Raw genomic sequence first — 24118 nt, 5'->3', positions numbered from 1 at the left:
GTGAGCATTTCTTTGCTGAAACCCAGCTTTCATAGCTTGTCTGTGGATGTGAAGTATTTTATGTCTTGTAGCAAAACGACCACACATCGGATAATCCTGATCACTGTAAAAACAGGCGAAAGAAGATTCGGGACAGATACGTGAAAGGTTGGCTAATACACCAGTATGGAATAAAAAAGTGAGCATCTGATTTTTATCACCCCGAATTTTCAAGGCTATAAATCTAGAAAATTAAAAGGTCATACTTTCAGTCAATGTGAAATCCATGCCAGTATGTAAAAACACCGCAGCTGGATACCCTTTTTCATCAAATAAGGGTGGCGGCTCCAGAAAAATATGTTTAAACAGCTGTGCTAATGAGAATGTCATACCTTCGTTAGACCCCGCGTACGTTATAATGCACAACCTCACTTTTACGGCGCTTTTAAAAAGCGCGTCAGTTCTGCAACCGAAAATGCCATTGAAAGTCGGAGAGTACTACCCACCTTTACGTGGGTACCTGAGTACCCACGTACTCACCTTCTCACGAATTACGCAGCGATAGGGGTGCTCTGAGCAGCCTTCCAAATTTGTTGCTTTGTCTAAATCAGCTTCCTGATCCTAGCATCCAAATAACTCCCAAGTTTCTCGCGATTCATCATCAGATTATTTGAAATGTTGTTTCAAATATGTATTTTGTCGCGTATGTACTTGCCTAAATAAGATTCATAATCATGAAACATTGTTGCATGTTTCTAAAAGCACAGAGACTTGTAGCATACAGCTTAGAGGAAGGTCCCTCCTCCTCCTAAAGCTGCAAAATAGTTTTGTGCACGTTTATGGAGATACCTGGGCTCAAGAAATATATCTTAACGCTGACAAACCAAACTTTTTCAGCGGTCCGAAGAGGATATGTATGTAACGATATGGCAGCATAACGGCGCCTTCTCACAGGCCGCTATAGGGTACTGAGTTGGGAGAGTCATGCTCTTTGTCACGTCACTGCCCTCTTGGTGTTCTATGAATTCAATGTGCAAACATAAAAATGCCTCTTAATTCTATGCTTTATCTAATTAAAATTTGGTGGTTGTGGAAGCTGTCGCTCATGTGAGCAGATAAAAGGCCCGATCCTCTGGTCGCACTACAATAATCTCCGTGGTTGGCTCGCATTTTGGTCAATTTACGCTGTTTACCATAATTACCGACGTTATGGTCGTGCGACAATCGCGAACCGTCCTTGACAGAGCGAAGAACTTTGAGAATTTGTTACTAATTTGGCTGATGTGAGCAATAGTTCCCCAACGCTACCTCGTTTATTGAGAAATAGTATGGAATGACAGCTGTTTAGATATACGACAATTTGAAAAGGAGAGTTCCACCTTCCACGCAGGACCGGTCACCACCTCTGCATCTTCACTGGAGGAAAATTTCCCAGTCTATACTCAACAGTGCTGTTACTTGCTCGCTTTTTTCCCTCCGGTCATTACCACGTTTTCCGGGGTGAAGTTTACAAGAATCTGTCACGTAACTATGGTCCAACAGTAGAAGAAAGGAGGGAAGATGATGATGATGAACAAAAAGAAGGAGGGAAGCCCCAGTCTGCTGACCCAGTATCGACAAGAGCACCTTCAGGACATGTGCGGTCGTCACTGGCAGAATATATAAAGGACCCTCATTCCTAGAAGGATGAACCGGGGTGAAGGTGAGGGAAAGGAATGTTAATGGTTTGGAAAGGATAGAAAGGTGGCGCGTTTTGTAACAGTAATTGGTCAGTGCTCTGGCTATTCAAAGCATTCTATCTCACCGCCTGGGCTAGCGTAATTGGTCAGTGACTGTTAGCTGCTCAATCACGCGACTTAACAGAACGTTTGCAAATCTGGCCTTTATATTTTTCAACGAGACGCCAAGTAAAAAGCCTTGGCTTCTGCGCGCTCACACACAACTACACAAGAGCTTGCGCTTCCGTGCAGTCCTTACGCTTTGCTATTTAGAGCCCACCCTTTTTCGGTGCTACTGCTTGCGTGACTTGTCAATGCGCACCCTCCTGCAGGTATGACAGATCCTCAGCCCTTCTCGCATCGTAGAAACGGGTGTGTATAGCGAAGTTCTCCCAGGGAGCTTGGTTTCCTTCTTGTACACTTTGGATACGTGCTGCCTGTTCCCGCCCCCCCCCCCCCCCCCCGCATCTTTTCCATTGCTCTAAGAACACACTGGTGTTTTATCCTGATTACAAATACCATTGAAATAGAATTCAATGGTATATGATGCCATAATGTTTAATATTTTTATATTTTTATTTTAAAGCGAAAACAGGCTGCAAGCTACGTACCTGTAAGTTTCATTAGCCGAGCTGTACAAAGAAAGCATGCTGTGCGACAGAATTATTTTCATCGTCATCTCGGGTGAAAAACTTGGAAAACGTGTTGTTCAATTGGTCACGACAATATTGTAAATCCCGTTTTCTTTTTCTTCTCACACACGTTGCCATCAGTTTTCTTGTAGCTTAAGCGACGGTAAGTGACAAAAGATTAAGGCTGAACTGGGGGCCCAGTGTGGTCGTTGACGTACAGCGTTTGTCCAAAAAGTACAGTAGCCACCAGGATTGATGCTGGATCACATAGTGGGCCTCATGTGGCACTCCTGACACTGCTTAGTCCCTGAGTGGTTAAGACTAAAGGTCCGCTCACGGTGAGTAGTTCACAGCGCTGTTGGTGCAATACAAGCCACACTTCCTTGGCCAGAAGCAAATTATAGGGAACGTGTTTAAATTTTAACAAAAGGTGCACATTTTACGTATGATGCACTATATATGGTCCTCGTGAAAATGAACCTTTACTTGAAAAAGAAATGAACCTCGACTTCAATAAGAAAGAAAGACGCCTTTCTTTTCTTGCATGCAGTCCCTGTCCATTGTACTGTTAGTACGCAAGACCGATTTATAACTGACCGGCTCACGTGCGCTTGTCCAATGAGAGAATTACCTTACTTTGGAAAGACATGCGAACTGCTTGCGAATCTGAGATTACGTTTCTAGATGACACCTCTTACTACTCAATAGGTGGGATCATTATCGAGAACTAAGCGAGTGCTCTATTTGTAAATGACCTCTTACAGTGAATTTAAGAGCGTTTCTAAGGAGTCGCTGTTGGTAATGCAGGACGAAACTAGATGTGTTAGTAATGGTCGCAGACAACGGGTTGACCACAGCAGCTACCTGTTTCCGGGAGCGCGCGAAGCGAGGTATTTTAGAACGACGCATTCCCTGCCGAGAAGCACAGGCAACTTGGACAGCTATAGGTCGAAACGACAGGACGCGCAGTCATTAACAGCATTTTCGTGTTAGGTGGTAAAGCGTAACATCCACATTTAAAGATCACATCTTGCATCATGCTTAGGCCTGGCCCCGCCGGCAAGATCGGCATGTAAAATCGTGACCACGCTCAAAGCGAAGTCTCAATAAATACTCAAGAGCTGGTCACAACTCAGGTTGTACGTTAAAGCCGAAAAATCGGTTAGTATACTTTTAGGACTACTACCTGAAGCATTCTATCTCCAATTCGTTTCGAGAAAAATCATTAAAGCGCGAGGTTCATAATTTCAGGGCAGATCGATCGCTTTTTGGCGACACAATATAAGCGCAGCAGGGGAGCGATGACACGTACGAGTCTGTTCGGAGAGGCCATCAGGTGAGTAAGCGTCTAGCCGTGGTATCCGTGTCCGCCACCGTGTCCGCCACCGTGTCCGCCACCGTGGCCGCCACCGATGCCATACGCGGGTACGTGCTTCCCATTGGCCGAGTGGTATGGCGCGGCCGCTGGAAGGCTCGTCTTGGTGCCGGGCTCGTTGGTCTTGACCATGGCGCGGAAGCCCCACTTGTCGGCCACGTAGTGCACCTGCCGGTGGCGGCCGTCGATGTCGCCCAGGTAGTAGGAGCCGTGCACGGGGCCGTACGCCGAACCGGTCTCGTGGCGGCCGTTAATGGCGCCGTAGCCGTTGACGATGTCGTAGCCGAAGCGGTAGTGTCCGTAGTCCTGCACAACGCTTTGTTAAGTTTTCCTTGAAGAGTAAGCACCATTTGAGGAGACGGAAGATAAACGAAAACGAACGGGGTTAAATCTTAGTACGATGATCGTCACGTCGCATTAAGACCAGTTGCGTGCTCGCTAGGGTGTGTGTTTATTTGCAGTGTAACGTGATTTGAATGTTACAGGCGGTCATTTCCGCCAAATGGGCGCAACAAATTTTTGCTACTGTGATTATCACGTGCTCACCCATAAAAAAAATAGAATGATGGCGTATGATATGTTACGTATTTCTTCAGCCTTCTTGAAAAAAAAAATTACTGCGTGAGAGCTATTTTATTTTAATTAGTTGAGCCTACAGGGATCCCCTTTAAACAGAGCGAGATTGAACATACTGCTTCGTGTAGCTGGAACGAGCAGGCCTGCATGTACAAAGCACAGTGCAATGGCGAAAAAGTATTGCAACAAGGAAATACGACCCCTATTTTTTTAATTTTTTTTTTGCGTGAAGTACGAGGTATCGTAGAATGAAACTGCACATTTACCTCCATGATCCTAAACGCCTTTCTGTGCTAAAACTAAGGGCAGCGAAATTTCGCTGACGCTATAGAGGTCTTCTTTCGCTGAAAAAAACAAAAAGATGGTTGAAGAACAAAAGTTTGCTTACATCCTGCTTTCTGTACTGTTTGCTGTGACCTCCGTGACCTCCGTGGTAGCCTCCAAGAGCAACAGCCACCAAGGCAAACAGAACTGTCGTCCGAAGCTGTAAGAAAGGCGTGACAATATCAGAGCCTGCGGTGTGTTATCAATTAATTTGTCAAAATAGCCGCTGATTTGACATAGCTATTCAGTTTCTTCTAAGCGTATGAAGGCAGCATCACAACTATTCAAGACGTCTACCCACTGCTTCCATTTGTTTATTGGCGGAGACTACAAGTAACAACAGCACTCGATGTTTTTCTGCAGTCATTTAAATTCTCAGATACTATACGCGCTATCTTTTATTGCTGCACTGCGACAAGTAGTGGTCCATTTGTTTTTCTGTTCCAGCTCATTGCTACAATGTACAATAGCAGTTGAGCAAAGATAAAGAAATCTACTTTAAAAGTTTACTTCTTCTTAAGAAAAATGAATGCAGGAAGCCTCAGGCTGCACCCGGTGAAAGAAACACCCGGTATTTATTAGCCTCAGATTTCCGGGCAAAATTCTGACTGGCAGCACTTGGTGCGTTATTTCTCAAGAACGTCGCGTTAAAGAAAGGCGTCGTGAAGCGTCTCATTAAACCTCCAGTGTAACCCAGTGCCTCAAGTGTCAGGTCATAGGGGAAGAATAAACGGGAATTTACCAGACACCTCTCAAATGTGTGGTTACACAATAATGTTTGCAAGATTTATACTAGGTTCGCCCTTACACCTTAACTGTCGCAATACCTCTAAAAAATTACTTCTGAATTCATGTTGTCTTGCAGGAGCCCGCTCCTGCAGCTACTGCAGCGGTGCAGCCTAAATATTCTCGGTCACACACCTATAGCCAAGTGGTATGTTTCTTTGTGGAACTTCGTATAGAAAATAATTTTTTTCTCTGGAGCAGCAACGGACTGTCAGCTTACGCTTAGACCTCCCTATCACATTATACAGTGCGCGCGTGCACAGGGAATTTCTTTCAGTAGCTTTGTGCGGCGCCAGTGGCCTGTATTCTACATAAGCGGCTCTACTAGAAAAGATGAGGTTGACGCCATGAACAAAAGATGAAGCGACGGAGCACGCTGCTAAAAGCCGTGTTTACCTTTGTACCAACGAAAATGCCACGTTATTGCGTAATACATCGATTCCTTTCTTCTTCATTTCCCATATTACAATCGGCCGACATGTCACTTGTCCATTCCGAGGCGATATCAACAGCGCGACGGGGCGTGATCTATTGATGAACGGCGACGGTCATTGCATCCATAGTACCATTTCCGTCACTGTTCTACAAGCCAAAAATAAAAAAAAAACTTCCGCGAGATGGCTTCACAAGAGCTAGAGGGAAAGTAAAAACTACTACTTGCAGTCATATAACTTTCTTAAGCTATATATCTAAAGCTTCATGTGATATCGTATACCTTTACCGCGCTGGCATCTGTCATGGACTCCTCAGTGGAGGGCATCAGATGATTTCAACCCCTGTGAGTAAGCGCGAAGTCTTTTATTTTGCAGTATGTCTCGTTCTAAATACAACTGCTGTGTTTGGGAATCGAATTCAGCAGCAGAAAAGCGCCGCAGCTCTTGAACTAACGCGGCGGACAGGCATAGACATCTTCCCATGCTATTCAGTGACTGAGGGCAAAGAAGAGACAATACTGCTTAATATTGCTGCTATTTTGTCCACCTTTCCTTCCGGCTTAAAAACTACTCTCAAAACTTACAACCGCCTCCTGCAAAAGAACGGTATATGCTAATGCAAGAACAGTCCGGAAGTACTTTCCTTTACTCTGTTACAATGCGCTGCCTTCGCCTGCACTACACTGTTATCGCCAACGCGGGCCAACCGACGCGGAGCCGCGCGGAAGCGGTGTTTCACTCGAGGATCCAGACAGCGCAGATATCAGTGACAGGCGCGCATTTCAGGCAGGAACACGGCTGGAATGCGCGGTGAACGCCTCCGGAGCGGCGATCTAAGTGCAGAGCTCGCCGGCCTAGGTCCGTTCTCGACGAGCTTTGCACTTGGTCGGAGGAAAGTCTGCGCAGCGCAGTGTAGAGAACCGAGTGGAACGAAAAAAACACAATTGATTCCGCGACATCGCCCCCGTGCGAGGCAGACTTGGGCTACGGAGGAAAAGCGGCGCTATTCGGTAACAGCGCACGGTGCCCGAACAAACTTCCTGCATCCCGTGCGAGCCGCGTATACCTCCGGTGTGCCGTACGCTGTCCGAGCGACGGAAGCGGCCTCCCGCGCTCCGCCAAGGGCTCTTACTCCTGAGCGGCGGCCCGCAGCGCGCCTACCTCTCCGTCGGTCCGTGCTCTCTCACCTGAGCGACCATGCTTGCAATGTCGACAGTGGCTGGTGCGGATGAATTGGTACGGCGCGGCGCTCTGCTTTTATAGCTGGCCCAGCTGTTTCTTTCCCTTTCCAAAAGCCATTGAGTCGTTACGATTTCTCGTTTGTCAGGTGCTGATTTTGGAAGAATGGCCGAGTCGCTACTGCCAATCTCGCTCCGGCTGCTACCGCCGGCGCTGATGTGACGTCAGCGCTTGTCCACTTCTCAGAGACCTCCTTGGGACGTGACGGTATGGCTCAGGTGGGCGTCCCGTTGCCGCTCTTGACATCTGGGTTGATTTTATGTTTGGCAGTCTGAGGGCTTCCTCTCAGGCTTTATATAGAACGGACATTCGCTTCTTTTTTTTTTTTTTTTTTTTACGATGACCGCGTGGTGCGAAACGTATTTGACAGCGTTCAGAATGAAGTCCTTGCCTTTATTTTGGTCAAAATATGGAGTTACCAGTGACACGCAAGCTTCGGCCTCCAATTAAGCTCGCGTCTCGTAATTTGCGAACGTTGATTTTTGTGGCACCTTCAGAAAATAATACGAACTACAATGCAGAAAACTTGACAGTCGTTTGAGCGGCCGTCTGTTTTGTGGATTTTTTTTATTGCTAGCGGCCATGCTACTGAATAAGGCAGCGATTGATTTAGTTGCCTTTTCTCATTCGCTCGTCGTGTTTTACCTTTTTGTTCTTGTTATTATTGTCATTGTATTGGTTAAGTAGTAAGCAGTTATGCAATCTTCAAGATGAAGGACGACCGCATTCCCTGCGCCATGCTTTCTTTTCTGCCATTTATCCTCTGGCAACCTCTGACCAGTACTGATGAGTGGGACGACGTAAAATTTTACAACGTATTCGGCTTAATTTTGCGGATGCAGCAAGAACCAGACAACACGGTGAACATTTTTTAACGACAAGGTAGACATACCGTTGGAAATACCGGTACTTTTAAAGAAGAAAATGTCATATCTACGTCATGTACGTTACTTATTCTAGGTCGATCAATTGCTCTTACTTCGTTTTCACCTCGCACCTTAATTCTCTTTCATTCACCCGCGAGCTCAGACTTGTTGGCAGATTAGCAAACGTTACACAGCAGTGGTTTGAATCCTTTCTGTTTCTCTTACGGGTACTTAATTTGTAGATGTTATTACTGGCCATCATATTTGCATCCCTTCTTTCAAATCTCTACTGTGTGACTCCGTGTCTGTTACGTGTTATAGTACCAAGCAGAAAGAGAAGACACGCACTCCTCTCTTATTTACGCGCGGAGGCAAAAGCAAATCTTCTCTTGGAAATCAGCACTTCGCCGAACAGTGCGCGCAGTGTTGTCCTACGGGAGCATAGCTTATTTTCTACCAACAATTTCTGTTTTCGCACATTCGCCTGCTATTTACTAATATTGTCTGAATGAAGCTGTGCGCTCAGGTAAGTTTTAACGAACGTCAAGACATTTTGTATGAGATAGGCAAGAAACCACTCGCTAGTGAGGCTTCGCATGCAAATATTTACGAGAACCTCATCTGATTAAGAGCACAAAAGAAATATGGTCATGGCAGTATTGCAGATGTAGATCATGCCATAGGTTCCGAACGAAAGCTCACGCCTCGTTCATGAAGAAACTCTACGAATGAAAGTAAATCGCCCTTCAATCAGTGTGCAGCTTTTAGCTAAGTAGGGCAACTATGACGGCAAGCGTTGGCGACAAGGGCCGGTTTCTTCATTTAAAAGCGTATTATTCAGTTTAGAGTGTAGCGCTCCTAGCGCTGCGACGGCGCCCGTCGACGACGAAGTCAGCGCTCTTGCGCTCAGCGCGAGCAGCGTAATAAACGTGAAAGTTTGAAACCCAACTCTGTCGGGGCTGGTTTATCCCCGACGTAGCGCTGACAATACCTCTCTATGATAACGTGAGCGTCGAGAGTTAGCTTTACAGCGGTTGCGTCATCCTGAGCATCGAGACCGATAGCGTGTCGGGCTTACAGGCATTTGTTTCTGGCAGGTTGACTGCCGCGGCCGCACAGGTAAACCGTTACCAACAGCTCGGACACGAAATTGCAGGGAGCGGCTTTCATTGTTTACACTCCCATTGTTTCCGCGGGACGAAAGCCGTTATGTGGCGCTGATCAAGTTTTGTTCTGCAAAACGTCAATCATAGTCAGATTCGAAGGTCGCAGATTGCTCAGTTTTTTGCTCAGTTCTCAATTTGCGCGTGCATAAAAAAAAACAGAAAGTTTTGCAACTAATACTCTATGGACGCCTCCCGGAGACATGCACGCATGGTTATTCACTCCCCACTCAATACACAAAATTTTCTTGTCGCTAGGGTTTTTATCTATGGGTCTTCGATCGGAGCCTGTGCGATAATTTGAAATGACAATGGGCCGCAGGAAAAAAATTAAAAAATAAGTCGCAGCGACAATGCACTGTTGGTTTATAGTTGACTATACACAAGGCACACGCCGGAACCTCTTGAATGTTTCGGAACCTTGTAACTGCACCGCATTCGGCGTTGGCTCATCGTTGCTATCCACATTTGGTGAGTGCACACTATAATACTTGAGTGAAGTGTTATTATTCAAGATTAATTTACATAAAATACCCTTACAGTTTTGCACTGGTTCATACGATGACGCAGCAATTACTAATATTTCTAGCACTCCTTGTAGAATTGGGCATTGAGCTTTCTTTATTGGCCTGCCACATGGTGGAGAGTTGGCCTTAAATGCTGAAGATGTAGCTTTCACCTCCGGAGTGTCCAGGTTTTCACAATCATTTACAAGACAAAATTCGTTACATGAGACTCCTGTCCAGGCCACCAATTCCGTTTGATAAAAGTGTTAAGATATCTGTCAAGAAATTTAATTTCACAATTGCGATTATTTTATCGTGTGCTCGCATGGTTTAACGGGCATTTGCAGATGCATTCGTTCTAGATCCATCTAACGCTAAAGCATGCAATCTTCTAGCGCTACCAGAAGCCCAAAGGAGTTCGTAAGGCCGTGTTGACTCGTGTATGACCACTGTTGCGTTGGTGTCTCTGAACTTCATTAGTATCATTAGTTCTCATCGCATATAACAACCTCAGCTCAAGTTTTGTCCTATCAACCAAGTCACCGATATGTTATGGCCGAATCAGACAGCTGTGAGAAGAAGAAAGTCTTTGCAAAAACAGTAAGTGGTAAAGCAAGTTCACATTCATCGAATTTCGTATGCAAAAATGTTCTCCCTCAGCATGAAACAATAAAATAGGTTCTATTACAGATATATTTTTTCCCTAATAACTGGAGACACACGGGACGTGCCTCGTCGTGATATTCTCTTCCTTACTCCTACTTCTACCTTAAAAGAAAGTGAAGGTCACACCGATTTTGACTCGCATGCAAGAACCATTCAAACGCTAATAATCGTCAAGCTCTGATCCTCAGGTGAAACGTTTTACTTTCGATCTTTGTAACAGCCATGTCAGGATTGTATAGCGTTCTGTTGCTCTAATGAAAAAAAAAATGCTAAGTAGGAAGACTCAAAGAGGCCAGAACTGAGCAATGCATTCTACACTTCCTCTGGTGTCCAAAATGTTGGCTTTTGTATTGAAGTCATTATCAGTTTTGACAACGTCACTTAAAGAGGCTTTGAGGCTGTTATAAAGACGCGGTATACCTCAGATGTTGAAGGATGCTGCTTCACGAATATTTTCCAGCAAACATTTTTAATGCGTTTTGTAGAAACTCAGTTATATGTAGTAAAAATCGGTATTTCAGCGTCTTCGCGCCTTGCCCTCTGGCCACTTTCCGCGCGCTTGGAGGTCGGCGCTCCTCCGCCGGCCCCACCTCCGGGGCCAGAGCTCCCTGGCCCGCCGGAGCTACGGGGCTTACTGGCCGCGGCCATGCTAACTGCCTGACGTCTGAAAGAATCTAACCGATAAAAGCGGTCGCCAACTGCAGAAGTGTATTATTGGGCTCAAGTGTTCATGACAACACAATGCAATGATTGAGCAAGTTGATGCGCTCTCCTTGGCTCTCTCTCCCCCCCCCCCCCCCCCACACACACACACACACTGAAAATTCCTGCAATGTGTTTGCGGGCGTTCCCATCAACCAGATATTTTTCTTTTTATTGTGACAGCGCTCCTTTCGGTAGTTCCAGTAGGCCCTCTCATCCAGGAATTGTTTCCGCGCCACAAAATAGCAGTGTGCCGTGCAGCATGGCTTCCACTGCTTTCGAAGAAGTAGTCGTCTCCTCTCATGATACGGGCTGCCGCTTGTGTCAACATGCACGACCAGAGCAAGATTTTCACTGGCTTCCTTCGACTGCAAGCACGTGGGGACTGCACTGCGAGCTGATTCGCGCCTCCGATATTGTCCGAAATCATAGTTGTATGGATGTTCATGTTAGTGCGCGACTAACATGTAGCGTGTGCGCGTATCGCAGACACATTTGTTCTTCTAGTAGGCATGTTTCTATTTGATAGGTACTATAAGCGTGTTACAGTGATTATTATATAAGCTTTTCTTTTTTTTTCCTCTCTGCCTCCGAGGCAACACATCTCACGGGGCTAGATGGCGATTCCTTATCACTTACACAGCTTGGGTGGACAGGGGCAGAACAGCGAGGAAATGAAAGTCATTTTCCTTATATGCCCTTTTGCAGCAATAGTTTCTGCAGGAGCCGACCCGGGGGCTTCTTTTCAGATACCTCTTTTTCTTCTTAGACCTCTACTTTGGTGGAAAACTAAAACGTATAAAACGACGCAAAATAGAAACCCTAAATACACAGAACGGGATAAACGTTCAATTGATTGCAGCTACGAGGCTATGGACGAATGCCGATTTGCTTCCTGGGTGTGCACATCCTGCTGTGGCTCTGGGGTCGACGTACGGGCCATGACGAATGGTTCTTGGACTAAAACTATGCCTAGCGTTTCAGGGAAGACTTTAAGTAGTTCTCAAAAAAAGGTTGTTTGAGGTAAAGCTATGGCTTTTTCAACGTTGTTTTACCAGTGCTGTCAGACACCAGAAAACCGGTGAATCGTTTTAAGTAGTAAGCTAGCGTATTTAACTAATTTTTAACAATTAACTTTTTAACCATTAAAGTTAGGCGCCTAGTTGCAATTACAGATTCGTAGGCTGTCGTTAGTAATAGCCAATTCCGTTTTTTTTTTATAATTAAGGAACAGCGATTACCCTTGGCGCTGTGGCTCGACAAAATTAGACTTTTTTTACTAGTTACGTGCGCTGGAAAGGTTGCTTTGCCTGCATGCTTTTGGAAAGCGCATGTATTTCGGCACGATGTAGGCAAATTTTGTCCAGCCACAGCACCGAAGATAACACGTTTTCGAAATTCAAGATACTGATTTGGCTATTACTAACGACCGGCTACAAATCTCTAATTGCAATTAGTTGCCTAGCTGTGATAGGTAAAGAAAATAATTATCAAAAATTAGTTTACCAGCCTACGCTTTAAGATAATTCACCGGCTTTCCGCCACCAATACCGGTAATACTATGCCGCAAACGCCGTATTTTTACTCCAGAAAGCCTATTTTTGGAAACTACTTCGTCTTCCCTGAAACATCTGGTACTACAGACTCCCTTTGTAGCCTATGGCTGTGCTGGGGTGGATGTTAAATAAACGGATATATTATAGGTGTTATACTAAACGTGCTGGCGATAGGTGGTGGTGGTGAAAATCTTCATTTGACAGTTTGGGAGAGGGATTCATATGGTTGGGGACCCTAGTTCGGGACTGTATTGGCTGCCGCTGCTGCTGGCGAGAAACCTGTCAGACTAAGCGCAACGTGTTTACCTTTCTGTCTCCTTTCCTTGTTTAGGCGCTGCCCCCATTCTAAGAGTGTATGCTCTTGTAAGTACGTCTCAACAGGCTCATTTTTCTTCTGTAGGCTTAACTGAATTATGCACCTGCATGCTATGAATAATTTTTAATTAGAAGCGAGCGCTGTGCCTCTTGGTAAATGATGGTACAGAAAACAACGCTTTTAACTTCTTGATTACTGCTCAGGAAGGAACTTTTTATCTATTGGCGCTCCATGAAATGAAATTTATTGCTCCAGCCTGTGGGGACTCTGGCAACCGCGCCATTTCCAAGGTGAATACTTCCGTCCATTGTGCAGCACCAAACAGCGTCGCTTTTGCCACTAGTGCGAGAATTGGGTCAAGTGGTGTTCTCTTTTGGCTTCAGAAACGAGTAATACAAGCTACCCTTGTTGGCTCCGAACGCTCACGATATTATCCAACGCAGACATTCACGATTCTTATCGACGTCTGTGTCCGTGCAGCACCTGTGGCGTAAGCAGGCACGCTTTGATGTGGCCATCCAAGCAACGGTATGCAGGCGCCCTTTTCTGGCTACGCTGGCGTTCTTCAAGATCAGGCGCTGACTGCCGCAGGCACTGATGTCACCGAGATATAGTCAGAAACAGACGGCAACGCATCGACGTGGAGATTAAACTGGATGCGGTCATGGGTGAAGAAAGACACCGCCATTCCGCTCGGCGGCCACCCCGCGGCGCCGCCGACCATGGTGCGAGGCACCCGTTTTCGAGCGCGTGGCTTTCTCCCCGCAGGCGTTAGCCCTAAGTGGGCTGCTTGTCGCTTTCCGCATGACGAGCCATGGCACTTGTGTGTGTGTGCCCAGGGAGCATGAACGGCGAAACAAAGAGTAAACGCCTTCTGAATTATGGGTCTCTTTCGCGCCCACGTCTATACCGCGGGAGCCGTCGTTTAAAGCGCGCGTGCAACTCGCCGCGAGTGTCCCGGAAATCTGAGGACTCGCTCTGAAAACCAACAGCTGCGGTCTCCCCTCCTCGGACGCCTGCTACGAGATCGCACAAATGCGGCGATAAAAGTCGCGAGAGCGGGTGCCCGGACCGCTTTTGTTCGCCTGGCAACGGTTGACAGAGCGCCGCTTCGGACGACCGCCTAGTCCGGCCGCTGGTCCTTTCGCGTCAGCGAGTTATACAAACACCGGCAGTGCCGCATTTATTTCCACGACGGCCTTCCCGACCACCAGGAAGTGAGCGGGGCCTTTATCCGTCTTCGATCGCCTCAGATTCACCGCCGCTGTGCTTGCACACCGTCCTCATCTTGACAGGCTGTTTTAGCTCGACCGTGATCGACGGAGCCTTCTCGCCAGACTGAAGCGATATCGTGCGCAGCCGTGCACTCCAATTTTGAGCAGAGATAAGCTATCTCAGGCGCCGCTCGAGACTGGGCGCTTGAATGCGCATTAGAGAGTTGGTGTGTGTTGGCGTTTAATGATTGAGACGACGGAACAGGACCGACCGATAATGGCCCGCGGCCTTTTGTCGATTCGTTATTTTTCCTCAATGTTTGAAGCAATCTTTGCTATGCCGTATTACGTAACCATTGACGCCCAAGTTTACTTGATACCAACTATCGAGAAAACAGGAAAAGTTGTTCAGCAGTGCTTGACGCAAAAAGATCTCATCTTTCATTACTGGCCGAGGGCGAACGTAACCTCGGCTATACAGGACGTAGAGTACACCGAGCAGTATCTTAAAGAGGGCGTATATTAACACAAATTTACCCCGGGTTATTTCGCATAGTGGGCTGAGGTACCGCTGCTGCTGGCCGGGGCTAAGCTACAAAAAGTTTTTGTAAACCACGACCCCCACAGAAATTATTTTTCTTTCGTTGCAGTAGACTCTGAACAAATACGTTGCACAAGAGCATAAACTGTGCAACACATTTGAGTACGTTGCCCATGCAGTCGATATTTAAAGCGTAAGTGCTGAAGAGCGCTTTTAGCGGTGACTTAGCCTTGGGAGTCTACGAAGGTCCCACAACGTTTGGGATCGTCACAAACCCTACCGTTAATTTCGAGCTTTTGCTTTTTGCGCAGCGCTGATTCAAATGCGTTAAATTATGGGACTGATATATAACCTAGGGGAGAGCTAAATTTAGCGGAGGTGAATAGTCGTTCAGCGCGCTTTTGACTCTTCCGCTTACACCAGTTACGATTTCCCGCGGTTATTGCCATGCAAGATAACACACAGACGACGAAATTCACTGCAGTCAAATTGCAACGCCAAACAGACCAGCAGTTGAAAGCATTGCGCGCACCTCTAGCCGGCGCGCGGATCACATTAAGGGAATCACTCTACGTAAACGTTAATTTGCTTATCAGATAGATGAATGTGGGAAGTACGCAGACGTTCTTTGCCTGCATCAATAACGACTAGAGCGTGCAGTGAGGCAGAGACGGCGGGAACATATTGTGAGCATATTGTACATGTATTTACACGTTTCACACATCAAGCGCAGACAGAAACATCTCAAGTCCACAAGATCACAAGGACATAGATAAGGTAACAGCAGCAACAGCAGCAGGAAAAGGTGGTGGTTGTAAGGTCGGTCTTCGTCTTGACATGGGCAAGCACACTGGGGGTCTTCAGTTTCCTTCATCTAGATTACACTTAGCTGCTTTCATGAGCAGCTCGGACGAGGAAGTGAGGAAGAAGACTCAAGCTGCGAGAGGCGGTCTGAAATACAAGGAGCACCACAATAAGGCGTGCACAGGTCCTTCTTGGAGCAAGTGTAGTGATTGACGATTTTACGCCGCATTAACTCAGACCGATTTAGCACTGCGGACCTAATTTACAAAATACTTCCTTCAATGTTTAAGGAACCCCAAATCTATTTTCGCCACAAAGAAAAAAAAAAACTAGAAGAGGACTCAAACACCTTTCGTTGAAAATGGAGTTTTTGTGTCTACTAGTTTTTTCCTCCTCTTTAGGCTCGTCCCGCACAGCCTGGTCAAAGAGCTCTTACATCGGGCTGCCTTTCTTATTTCCTGCAGAGACGCCTGTGTACGTGCTCTCCAGTCCACTTATGCAAAAAAAAAAAAAAAGCTGGTCAATGGTGCCATTTTAAACGCATGACGCAACATGAACGAGGTGACTTCGCGAGCGGCTAAATCACAGCACAGGTTCAAGGTGGGTTTCAGGGGCCCATTCAGCAGGGAAGCCGTCCCGTACCAGTGGAACACTGTGAAATGAAAACTGCGGAAGAACAGTACATGCTAGATAATTGCAAACGTTACACCTCTTTTAGGTACGCCGTGAAGTGAGGCTTTAAGCATTAAAATGCAGTCACTTTTCTTGCAGTAGATGAAAAATGGCGCTTTGTCGTGTTACAGCTGGCTCAGCTGAAATTCTTGCTTTATCCGGTGGTGGTAACGGTTCAATCGGGCTGAATAAAATAAGCGCGTTGGTTGCACTGAAGTTCATGAACATTGTCTTTTTTTTTTCGAATTAAGAAAATGTGCACTAGAAATCATACCTTGTGTCTCGCTTTTCCAACAGTAAAAATTAAGGTTACAAGTGAGGTTGCATTCTCATACCTTCTAGAGAATTTTAAGGAGTAAACAACAATAAAAAATTATGGATCTGAGTTCGTTTGCAGGGTGTATAAATGCTAACTACGACTGTATGCCTAACTAGTCAGTTAAGGCTTAAATTTCACCCGACGAATGAAAATTGACTTGCACCTTGAAGTATAGAAATCCAAACACTAGCTGGCTAAAAAATAAACTTTTATGAAGCGAATATGATGAGGTTAACAAGAACGAAAATAACGGAGGAGTAGGCTGCGGCGTAGAGCAGCAAGTTGATGCCTTTTCGCCCCAGCAATTTTCATCGCATGTGAAAGGGATAAAAAGAACGCTAGATCATGCAGGCTGGTTTCACCTGCTAGGAGCACTCGCGAGACAGTAAACAAGAGGTATTTTTTGCGCAGCTCTCCTGCGACTACCGATACATTTCGCCAAACAGCCAAGATCCAAAATAAAGAAAACATAACCATCCACATGCAGTACTTACGGCACGAAAAGCAGACGGGACGGCTCACAGCAACGTCAAACATGGAAACATTGTAGGAACGTGGATGACCTAACCGTAGTATCCATGGCCTCCGTAACCCCCGTAACCTCCATAACCGCCGTACCCGCCGTGTCCATATCCGCCATATCCGCCGTATCCGCCATATCCGCCGTATCCGCCGTGTCCACCGTATCCTCCATATCCACCGTGTCCGTAGGCAGGCACGGACTTGCCGTGCGCCGAGTGGTAGGGTGCAGCGGCGGGGAGGCTGCTCTTCGTGCCGGGCTCGTTGGTCTTGACGACGGCGCGGAATCCGAGCTTGTCGGCCACGTAGTGCACCTGCCGGTGGCGGCCGTCGATGTCTCCCAGGTAGTAGGAGCCGTGCACGGGGCCGTACGCCGAACCGGTCTCGTGGCGGCCGTTGACGGCGCCGTAGCCGTTGACGATGTCGTAACCAAAGCTGTAGTGGCCATGATCCTGAAGAAAAACATTACACAGTGTGCGGAAAGCGAGCCTCACTGTAGCTAGAAGCAATTGCAGGAGGGCATTGAAGTTCATCAGCATGCAAAAGAGATTCGTTATTTGCGGCTTTCCCTCCCTCTCACGTAGGCACGCACAAGAAGCAGAAGTTAAAGCCTTCTTTTCACCAAGAAGGAAAGTATACAACATTGGTTAGTTGGCACAATTTCGTGCTAATGTAATGTTTCTTAACTCTCAAATAATGAAAGTTTAAGGTAAAGAGCAAACCATTATGAGGAAATAACTAAGCCTTAAATATACATTCGCAGTGGTAAGCGCTGGCTAGAAAAGCTAGAAAAGGGCATAGTCAGTTCACGCTGAAAAGAAGCTGACCTGTCACCCGCGATTTTCTTTTCCTTTAGCATTAAAGCAAAGCAGTAAGCCCGATATATCTTGCAGTTAAACGTCTGTGTGTTTAAATGAACGTTATTAGGCGTTTCGATCAAACTACATTTCTTCAATGAGCTGAACTATATTCGCTGAGACTGTCGCCTTAACTAATGACTTGTAGCGTAAAAGAGAAAAGAACAAACGTTTTGTTTTCTGTAGGTCTTGCTGGTACCACCATGGTGTCCGTGGCCACCGTAGCCTCCCGCAAAAGCTACGGCTGCTAGGGCCAGCAACACCGTCAACTGAAAAAAAAATATATATATATATATATATGTGGATATAGTCGAGCGAACGTCAGTGAGTGGTAATGCGTGAAGTGAATTAATTGAAGGTGCACTCTTCAGCTTAGGTCACTCTGAAATCCAAAAATGCTCCCTATGCCGTATTGAATTCTGTCGAATATAAAAATCCTGGACACTTGCGACATTTGACACTCTGTCAGTGGGAGCGCGACGGATACTGAGAAACTCAATTTTGCGAAGAGTGGCTGCGTAAAGTCAGCGTGCATGGATCGCAATCATATTCCAACAGCGTTGTTAAGCTGGCCCTCACGAAACTACCCGCCGGTGAGGCTCCGAGTGGGTAGCCATCGCAAGACGCAGCATCGCGTGCGGGAGGTCGGGTAGCGTTTTAGGCCGCCGTTTGGTTGGGCGGCGAGGAAGGAAACGAACGCGCCTCGTTGGCTCCATTCCCGGGTCACCCTGGCTTGAGGGAATCCAGTGCCATGCGGTGCCGTGCTTACCTGAGCGATCATGTTTGCAATGGCGTGTGCTGGTCACGACTGATGGCTGTCAGCGAAAGGCGCGCTTTTATAGAGGCGAGTGGACCGACCAACGTGTTCTACAGAAACGCCCTGTTGTCTTGTTTCCAAAAGGGCCAGTTTCCAGTCGGCCCGGGTGCCATTCGCGAGGAATGCCGCCCTTCGCCCGGCGCTTTCTGCGTCACTCCTGATCGAAGCCCAAGTAAGGCAAGCACACAGGCACAAAAAAATAAGCAGGTGCCACTTGACTGGCGGCCTTGGCTGACTTCGGCTACGCAGGCGCCGGGAGGCTGAATCGCAGCCTCATGGTCTTAAATCGGAGCCCTCTCCACTGCTTCTCTTTTCTTGCGCTGAGCGGTCGCTTTCATTTTGCATTTCATCGAAAAACTGTGGCCCGAACGCATGCAGCCGTGCAGCTTTCAGTGTGACCCCGCTCGCCTTTAAACGTACACCTCCCCGCATAGCTCGAGAACGCGCCACTCTGAACGTCCTGCCATTGTTTGACGTACCAACAAAACTAGAAGACGCAGCGCTGGCTGATGGCGGCCCTCGGAGAAACGCGAGCAATTTCCAAGAGAGAGAAGGTGAGCGGCCGCGGTGAAAACGACAAGCCCGTTCCCACAATGCGTAAGCCCGCTGCAGTGCATCGGCTCTCAGCTGCATCAAGTGCATTTTAGGCTCAGAAATTATTAAGACACTCGGCTGCCTGCAGGCGTGAGAAAACTGGAATTCTCACATTTTTTTTTTTTACGTTGCCCTGCCTTTCATAGTAACGCAGGCTTGTTGGTTATTCATGTTGCGGAAGAAGCGCACCCAAAGGCGACGACCGGAGGACTAGACACTGCAAGCGCTAACTTTCAGCTCCAACTGTTGTAGACTCAAAGCGCGGAATGAGGCCTGAGCATGACTTTGCAGTATTCCTATATGATGTCGTCCCGTTTTTCGCTACGCAGCATTCGTTCTCTTTTCTGTCCAACTTTAATGTTCATTGTCTTCCACCGATGTATATCTGATATTACTATGGGCTGAAAGCATCTATCATCCCTTGAATCTTGCCTTTAATGTTTGTGACCTTGACCACCCTTCCGATGCAATCGTTCTGCACATGTCTTTGCTTGGAGCTTCCACCACAGACCTCTAAGTATCCTCATATCAGCTACCTTAAACTTTTTTATTGTTATACTTCTTCATTGGACGCGTTTCGGTTGCATGCAGCATTTCTCAGCAGGTCTTCACATAACTGTCTCGTATCGCAGGCCATGCGACTACGAAGTCCTGGTTTCCTTAATATTTCTCTCAGAGCATAAACCGTGCTTCGGCAATTTCTTTTGAGCCTGTGCAAAGGACGAGGTCCCCTACATAAAGTACTCTTTTTGTACCTTGCTTCGTAAGAACTTTATTCCTATAGTAAACTGCAAAGGGCTTAGACCGCAATTCTGGTGAAGCCAAATATTCCCCAGTAAAATTTGTTCTCGGACAGATTGCGTGGTTGCTTAGTGTGACACGCTTGCGCTTTTAGCGGAGAAATTAGAACAGTCCGAGAAGGGAGTTGACCTGCGAAGTAATCAGAGAGACGGTTTTTCAGTTCGCTGCGTGTTTAAGGAGAGGCCGATAAGCCATTGAGATCAGAATTAATTACACCGACAAGTGCATCCTTGTAATAGATGGAATATGTTTGCCGTGAGCCCAGAATCATAAAAGCCTCTTGTATGCATGCTTCAGGCATTTTTCTCTTTTCGGCCTCGCAAAAAAAAAAAAAAAAACAATGCACTCGAGTTTTTGTTCTTTTAATAAATTCCTGCTTGTTTAAGTTCGCTCTAATGTGCTCTCCTTACTGTCACTGCCACTAGTTTTGCTTTGTCTCGCACGTCTGACATTTTGTCGCACTAACTAATAAAACTAATTGGCTCTTTCTATACTGTTTAACTTTAGTCATCGCCGAAGCTAACAATGTATCGCCTAAAACGCGCTGTTTTCTGCTGCTTTCTCGTTCGAGAGTGCCCGAAACCAGCGGTCAGTTTCATGGCGCCCACCATGTACACCGAGTTCATTATTGCAGTTTTTATTTATTTGAGCCGAAGAGTACCTGCTTTCGCGAAACTCTATTGGCCGAGAGCTTCTGATTCGCAATAAGATGATGAAATTTAGTTTATGCACTTTTGAGCATGGCGTCACCTCTTGGGAAAAAAATCCGCTGTATTAACACAGCACAAAAACTGATTATTTCTAGTTCACTAAAGCGAAATAAACTTCTAGAACAGACCCTGTAATAAAGCCACTTCCTCTTGTACCACTTTTTAGCATGTAGTACCACTTGACATTGGCAAAAGCAGCGTGGTTTTCCTAAGCACAATCAGGAGAACGAAGGCAAAGATTCGGAAATAAGTGGATGAAGAGGCCTAGGAATTTACTCGGGTTGTTGGGGGATAGAAAACAAATTAGATTTATGCCGGATAAACGCGCCGCAAATGCCACGCGTAACGCCGCCTTTTCCCGCTGTGTGTTTGAACTTTTCTCGAAGCTATGGGCTTCTCCGGCAAGAATCGCCGCCTGTGTCCATATTTTAAGCTCCTTTTTAAGAACAAACATAGAACAAAGTCTGCAACTTTGTGAAAAAGCTACTGTTTCTACCGGTTCTTGTGTGAAAAGCTCGTGCCATCTGCTCAGGGTTCGTATTTTCTGCTGCTTATTTCATGTGTCCTGCGGCAATCTCCGCGCTAGACATGCGTATAATGTACTTTCAAAACTCGGTCTGCCGCTGACCTCTTTATGGGCCGCAACCAACCACTAAAGAGTGATTTCGTTCGTCTGGCAATGAAACACGGTTAATGGAGCACGTTTTCTCGGGGCAGAGCAGCTTATGTACACGCATGAATGCGTGGGATAAGTCGTTACAGGCTTGCTTCGATTCCTATGTGTTTTCGCCAACATAAAAAAAAAATGTCCAAACAATCAGAAAAAGATACAAGTCTCATGCGCCATATATAATTTCCGAGAAGTGGAAGGCAGAATTAACTCGTTTTTCTAGGCATGCTGCCACGAACGCATGTAAAGTTTTTAGTGTCATTCTTTCTGCACCAGGTTAATGCCCTACATATACGCGGCTTTCAGATTTTTAAGTCTTCGTGTTGTCCAGCTTTACTTGATCAACATCACTTCATACCTGGCGCTGTAGAGGTTTGGTACTCTCTCTAAAGAAATACACATGGAAGCAAAAGGAAAAGGATGATTTTCAGGCTGCGTTGCAGGCTTTTTTAGGCTGGATGAGGAATTGATGAGTACATAATGATGGGATAATGCTCAAGAAGTATCTTATTAGCGTGACAAGAATTCGAGGCCGGGTCACGTAGTCATCAGTGTAGAGTAGGGCACTAAACGGCTCCTTTTTTCACTCTGGCTGATTGCGAGAGTGAATTAAAGAAGCAGCTAGCTTGTTTGTCCTCTTGATGCGTTCGCGCACGAAGTTTGCTCCGGCTGCTGGTATGTTTTCCTATCCTTGCTTGATCCATGCTCTCCTAGTAACTAGTGCATCAGCTTGTCTCGATGCGAATAAAATACGCACACTACTTAGTTAACAAGTTCTCTTCCTTTCTTTCTTTCTTTCTTTCTTTCTTTCTTTCTTTCTTTCTTTCTTTCTTTCTTTCTTTCTTTCTTTCTTTCTTTCTTTCTTTCTTTCTTTCTTTCTTTCTTTCTTTCTTTCTTTCTTCATTGCTTTCTTTATTTCTTTCTTTCTTTCCTTCTGTCTTTCTTTCCTTCTTTCTTTCTTTCCTTCTTTCTTTCTTTCTTTCTTTCTTTCTTTCTTTCTTTCCTTCTTTCTTTCTTTCTTTCTTTCTTTCTTCCTTCCTTTCTTTCTTTCTTCCTTTCTTTCTTCCTTTCTTTCTTTCTATCTTTCTTTCTTTCATTCTTTCCTTCTTTCTTCCTTTCCTTCTTTCTTTCCTTCTTTCTCCCTTTCCTTCTTTCTTTCTTTCTTTCTTTCTTCCTTCCTTTATTTCTTCCTTTCTTTCTTTCTTTTGCAGCAGTAATCTCATGGCGCAGCTTGTTCAGCTACCAACGCATTACTTCACTCCTTGAAAACACTTGCAGAATTTCGTAAGTGCTTTAGAAGGGTTTGAATACATGGGTATAATGCTTCACGAAGCAGGCCACACCTATCCATGACGCCACTCATCTCAGCAGCTTGATTTGTTGCCTGCAAAAAAATCTAGCTCTTTATTCCTTTCACGTGTCCCTGTTAGTGTTTCGCGTGGTTGTCAGTTTCTTCTTATCGCACGAAACTTGTGCGTTCGCAGTCAATTGAGTTCACCCTTTTATATATTCCCGCAACAAGCCCTAAAAGCTGACATTTTCTCCATTATTTAAATGTGAATGAAATCTCCATAAAAAAAAGACATCTGTACAGCTTCGCATGACCGAATGCATGGCTCCATTCAGGCAAGACAATCCCCCCCCCCCCCCCCCCCCCTGGCCTCCGAGTTTCATTATTTTATGTTACTAATGCAACAGCTTGTGTGTGTGTTGGGAGGAGGAGGAGCGGTTAAATTTCGCCTATTTGTGGGCACCCAGATCGCGATACACGAGCCTTACCACCTCCCTCTTCCTCGCACTCTATTAGAAAAAAAATATTCAACCACCGCTGATGTTCGTGGCCACCATCGTGGGAGTTGAACTCGCGAACCTCGTATTAAGCGCTGCAACACCCTACGTGTTAAAACGTGTCTGTGAGTCCCTTAGCGACGACCGATGTGACTTTGCTTTTGTCCATGCCCAATTTTGCGACTGACGTTCATTTCCGAAGACATGAAGTGATTTCAACAGTTTTCAAATCGTCCTGGAAGTGTTCAGGATTAGCCCTGAGCGTACAGCTCGACGTCTTCCTTGTCGGCGCCAACGGCCCGGCTCTGCTGCCGCAACTCACACCTGTTTCACTACAAGACAGCCTACGGCTACCTATTTGAGTACGCGTGGAACACAAATGTAAGAGTTCTGTTCTCATGCGAATGAGAGGGCGCTGGAGAATTAATACTACTTTTTCTGGTGGCTTTTGACTAAGGTGTGCAAATATTCTAAGTTTCGTATGCGAATCAAATGTGTTCGTTATTCGGTTCATATTCGACTCGAGAAACTGGTATTCAAGAATTTCCGAATATTCGCCACCGCTGGAATACCGCGCCCAGTTTCGAAGAGCCGACCGTGGTAAAACCCAAAAATATGCAAGTCGATTAACCGAAGATCGAGTTTAAAGTGCACGGAAAACAGTAGAAAGGCGTCCCTTGGCTTTCTTCGTCGTTTATCGCAGGGACCGATCGCATTCGATGCTGCTAGGCTTGGACGTCATGCAATATTCGGCAAGTGGGCTTTTTCACATATGAGAGAATTTGAGAACAAAGTGGCCGACCATACGCTTCGTACAATCGCAACAAAAAAGCGCACTGTTTTTGTTTGGCTCTTCCGTAATGTGTTATACCTAACGCCCACGCCTACGTTTGGCACTCATCCTGTCACCTTCCCAACTATTCCAGCGGGAGCTCCGCCGTTACGTTTTGATTAGCTATGATATGCGGGAAAGC

The 24118-nt window shown here is 46.1% G+C and overlaps 2 protein-coding genes across 3 annotated transcripts; both read right to left on the bottom strand.

Moving 5' to 3' along the window:
* Window positions 1–3677: 3677 nt before the first annotated feature.
* On the bottom strand, window positions 3678–7023 carry LOC149352719 (adult-specific rigid cuticular protein 15.7-like). The gene is made up of 3 exons (XM_089577239.1): window positions 7012–7023; window positions 4669–4764; window positions 3678–4010 (listed from the first exon to the last, which is right to left on the bottom strand). The coding sequence occupies exons 1-3, from the start codon at window positions 7021–7023 to the stop codon at window positions 3678–3680; spliced, it is 441 nt and encodes a 146-aa protein (XP_089433365.1).
* Window positions 7024–16951: 9928 nt separating this feature from the next.
* Window positions 16952–23350, bottom strand: LOC149352718 (uncharacterized). Of its 2 annotated transcripts, none has more exons than XM_089577237.1 (3): window positions 23333–23350; window positions 17935–18033; window positions 16952–17359 (listed from the first exon to the last, which is right to left on the bottom strand). In XM_089577237.1, the coding sequence occupies exons 1-3, from the start codon at window positions 23348–23350 to the stop codon at window positions 16952–16954; spliced, it is 525 nt and encodes a 174-aa protein (XP_089433363.1). The 2 variants fall into 2 exon arrangements, with proteins under 2 accessions (XP_089433363.1, XP_089433364.1); XM_089577238.1 differs by lacking the exon at window positions 23333–23350 and adding an exon at window positions 18534–18545.
* Between the last annotated feature and the right edge of the window lie 768 nt (window positions 23351–24118).

This window comes from Amblyomma mixtum, chromosome 3 (assembly GCF_055824585.1).
Source record: "Amblyomma mixtum isolate Tamu chromosome 3, ASM5582458v1, whole genome shotgun sequence".
Lineage (NCBI taxonomy): Eukaryota > Metazoa > Arthropoda > Arachnida > Ixodida > Ixodidae > Amblyomma > Amblyomma mixtum.
This window is presented reverse-complemented; position numbering and strand designations above follow the sequence as displayed.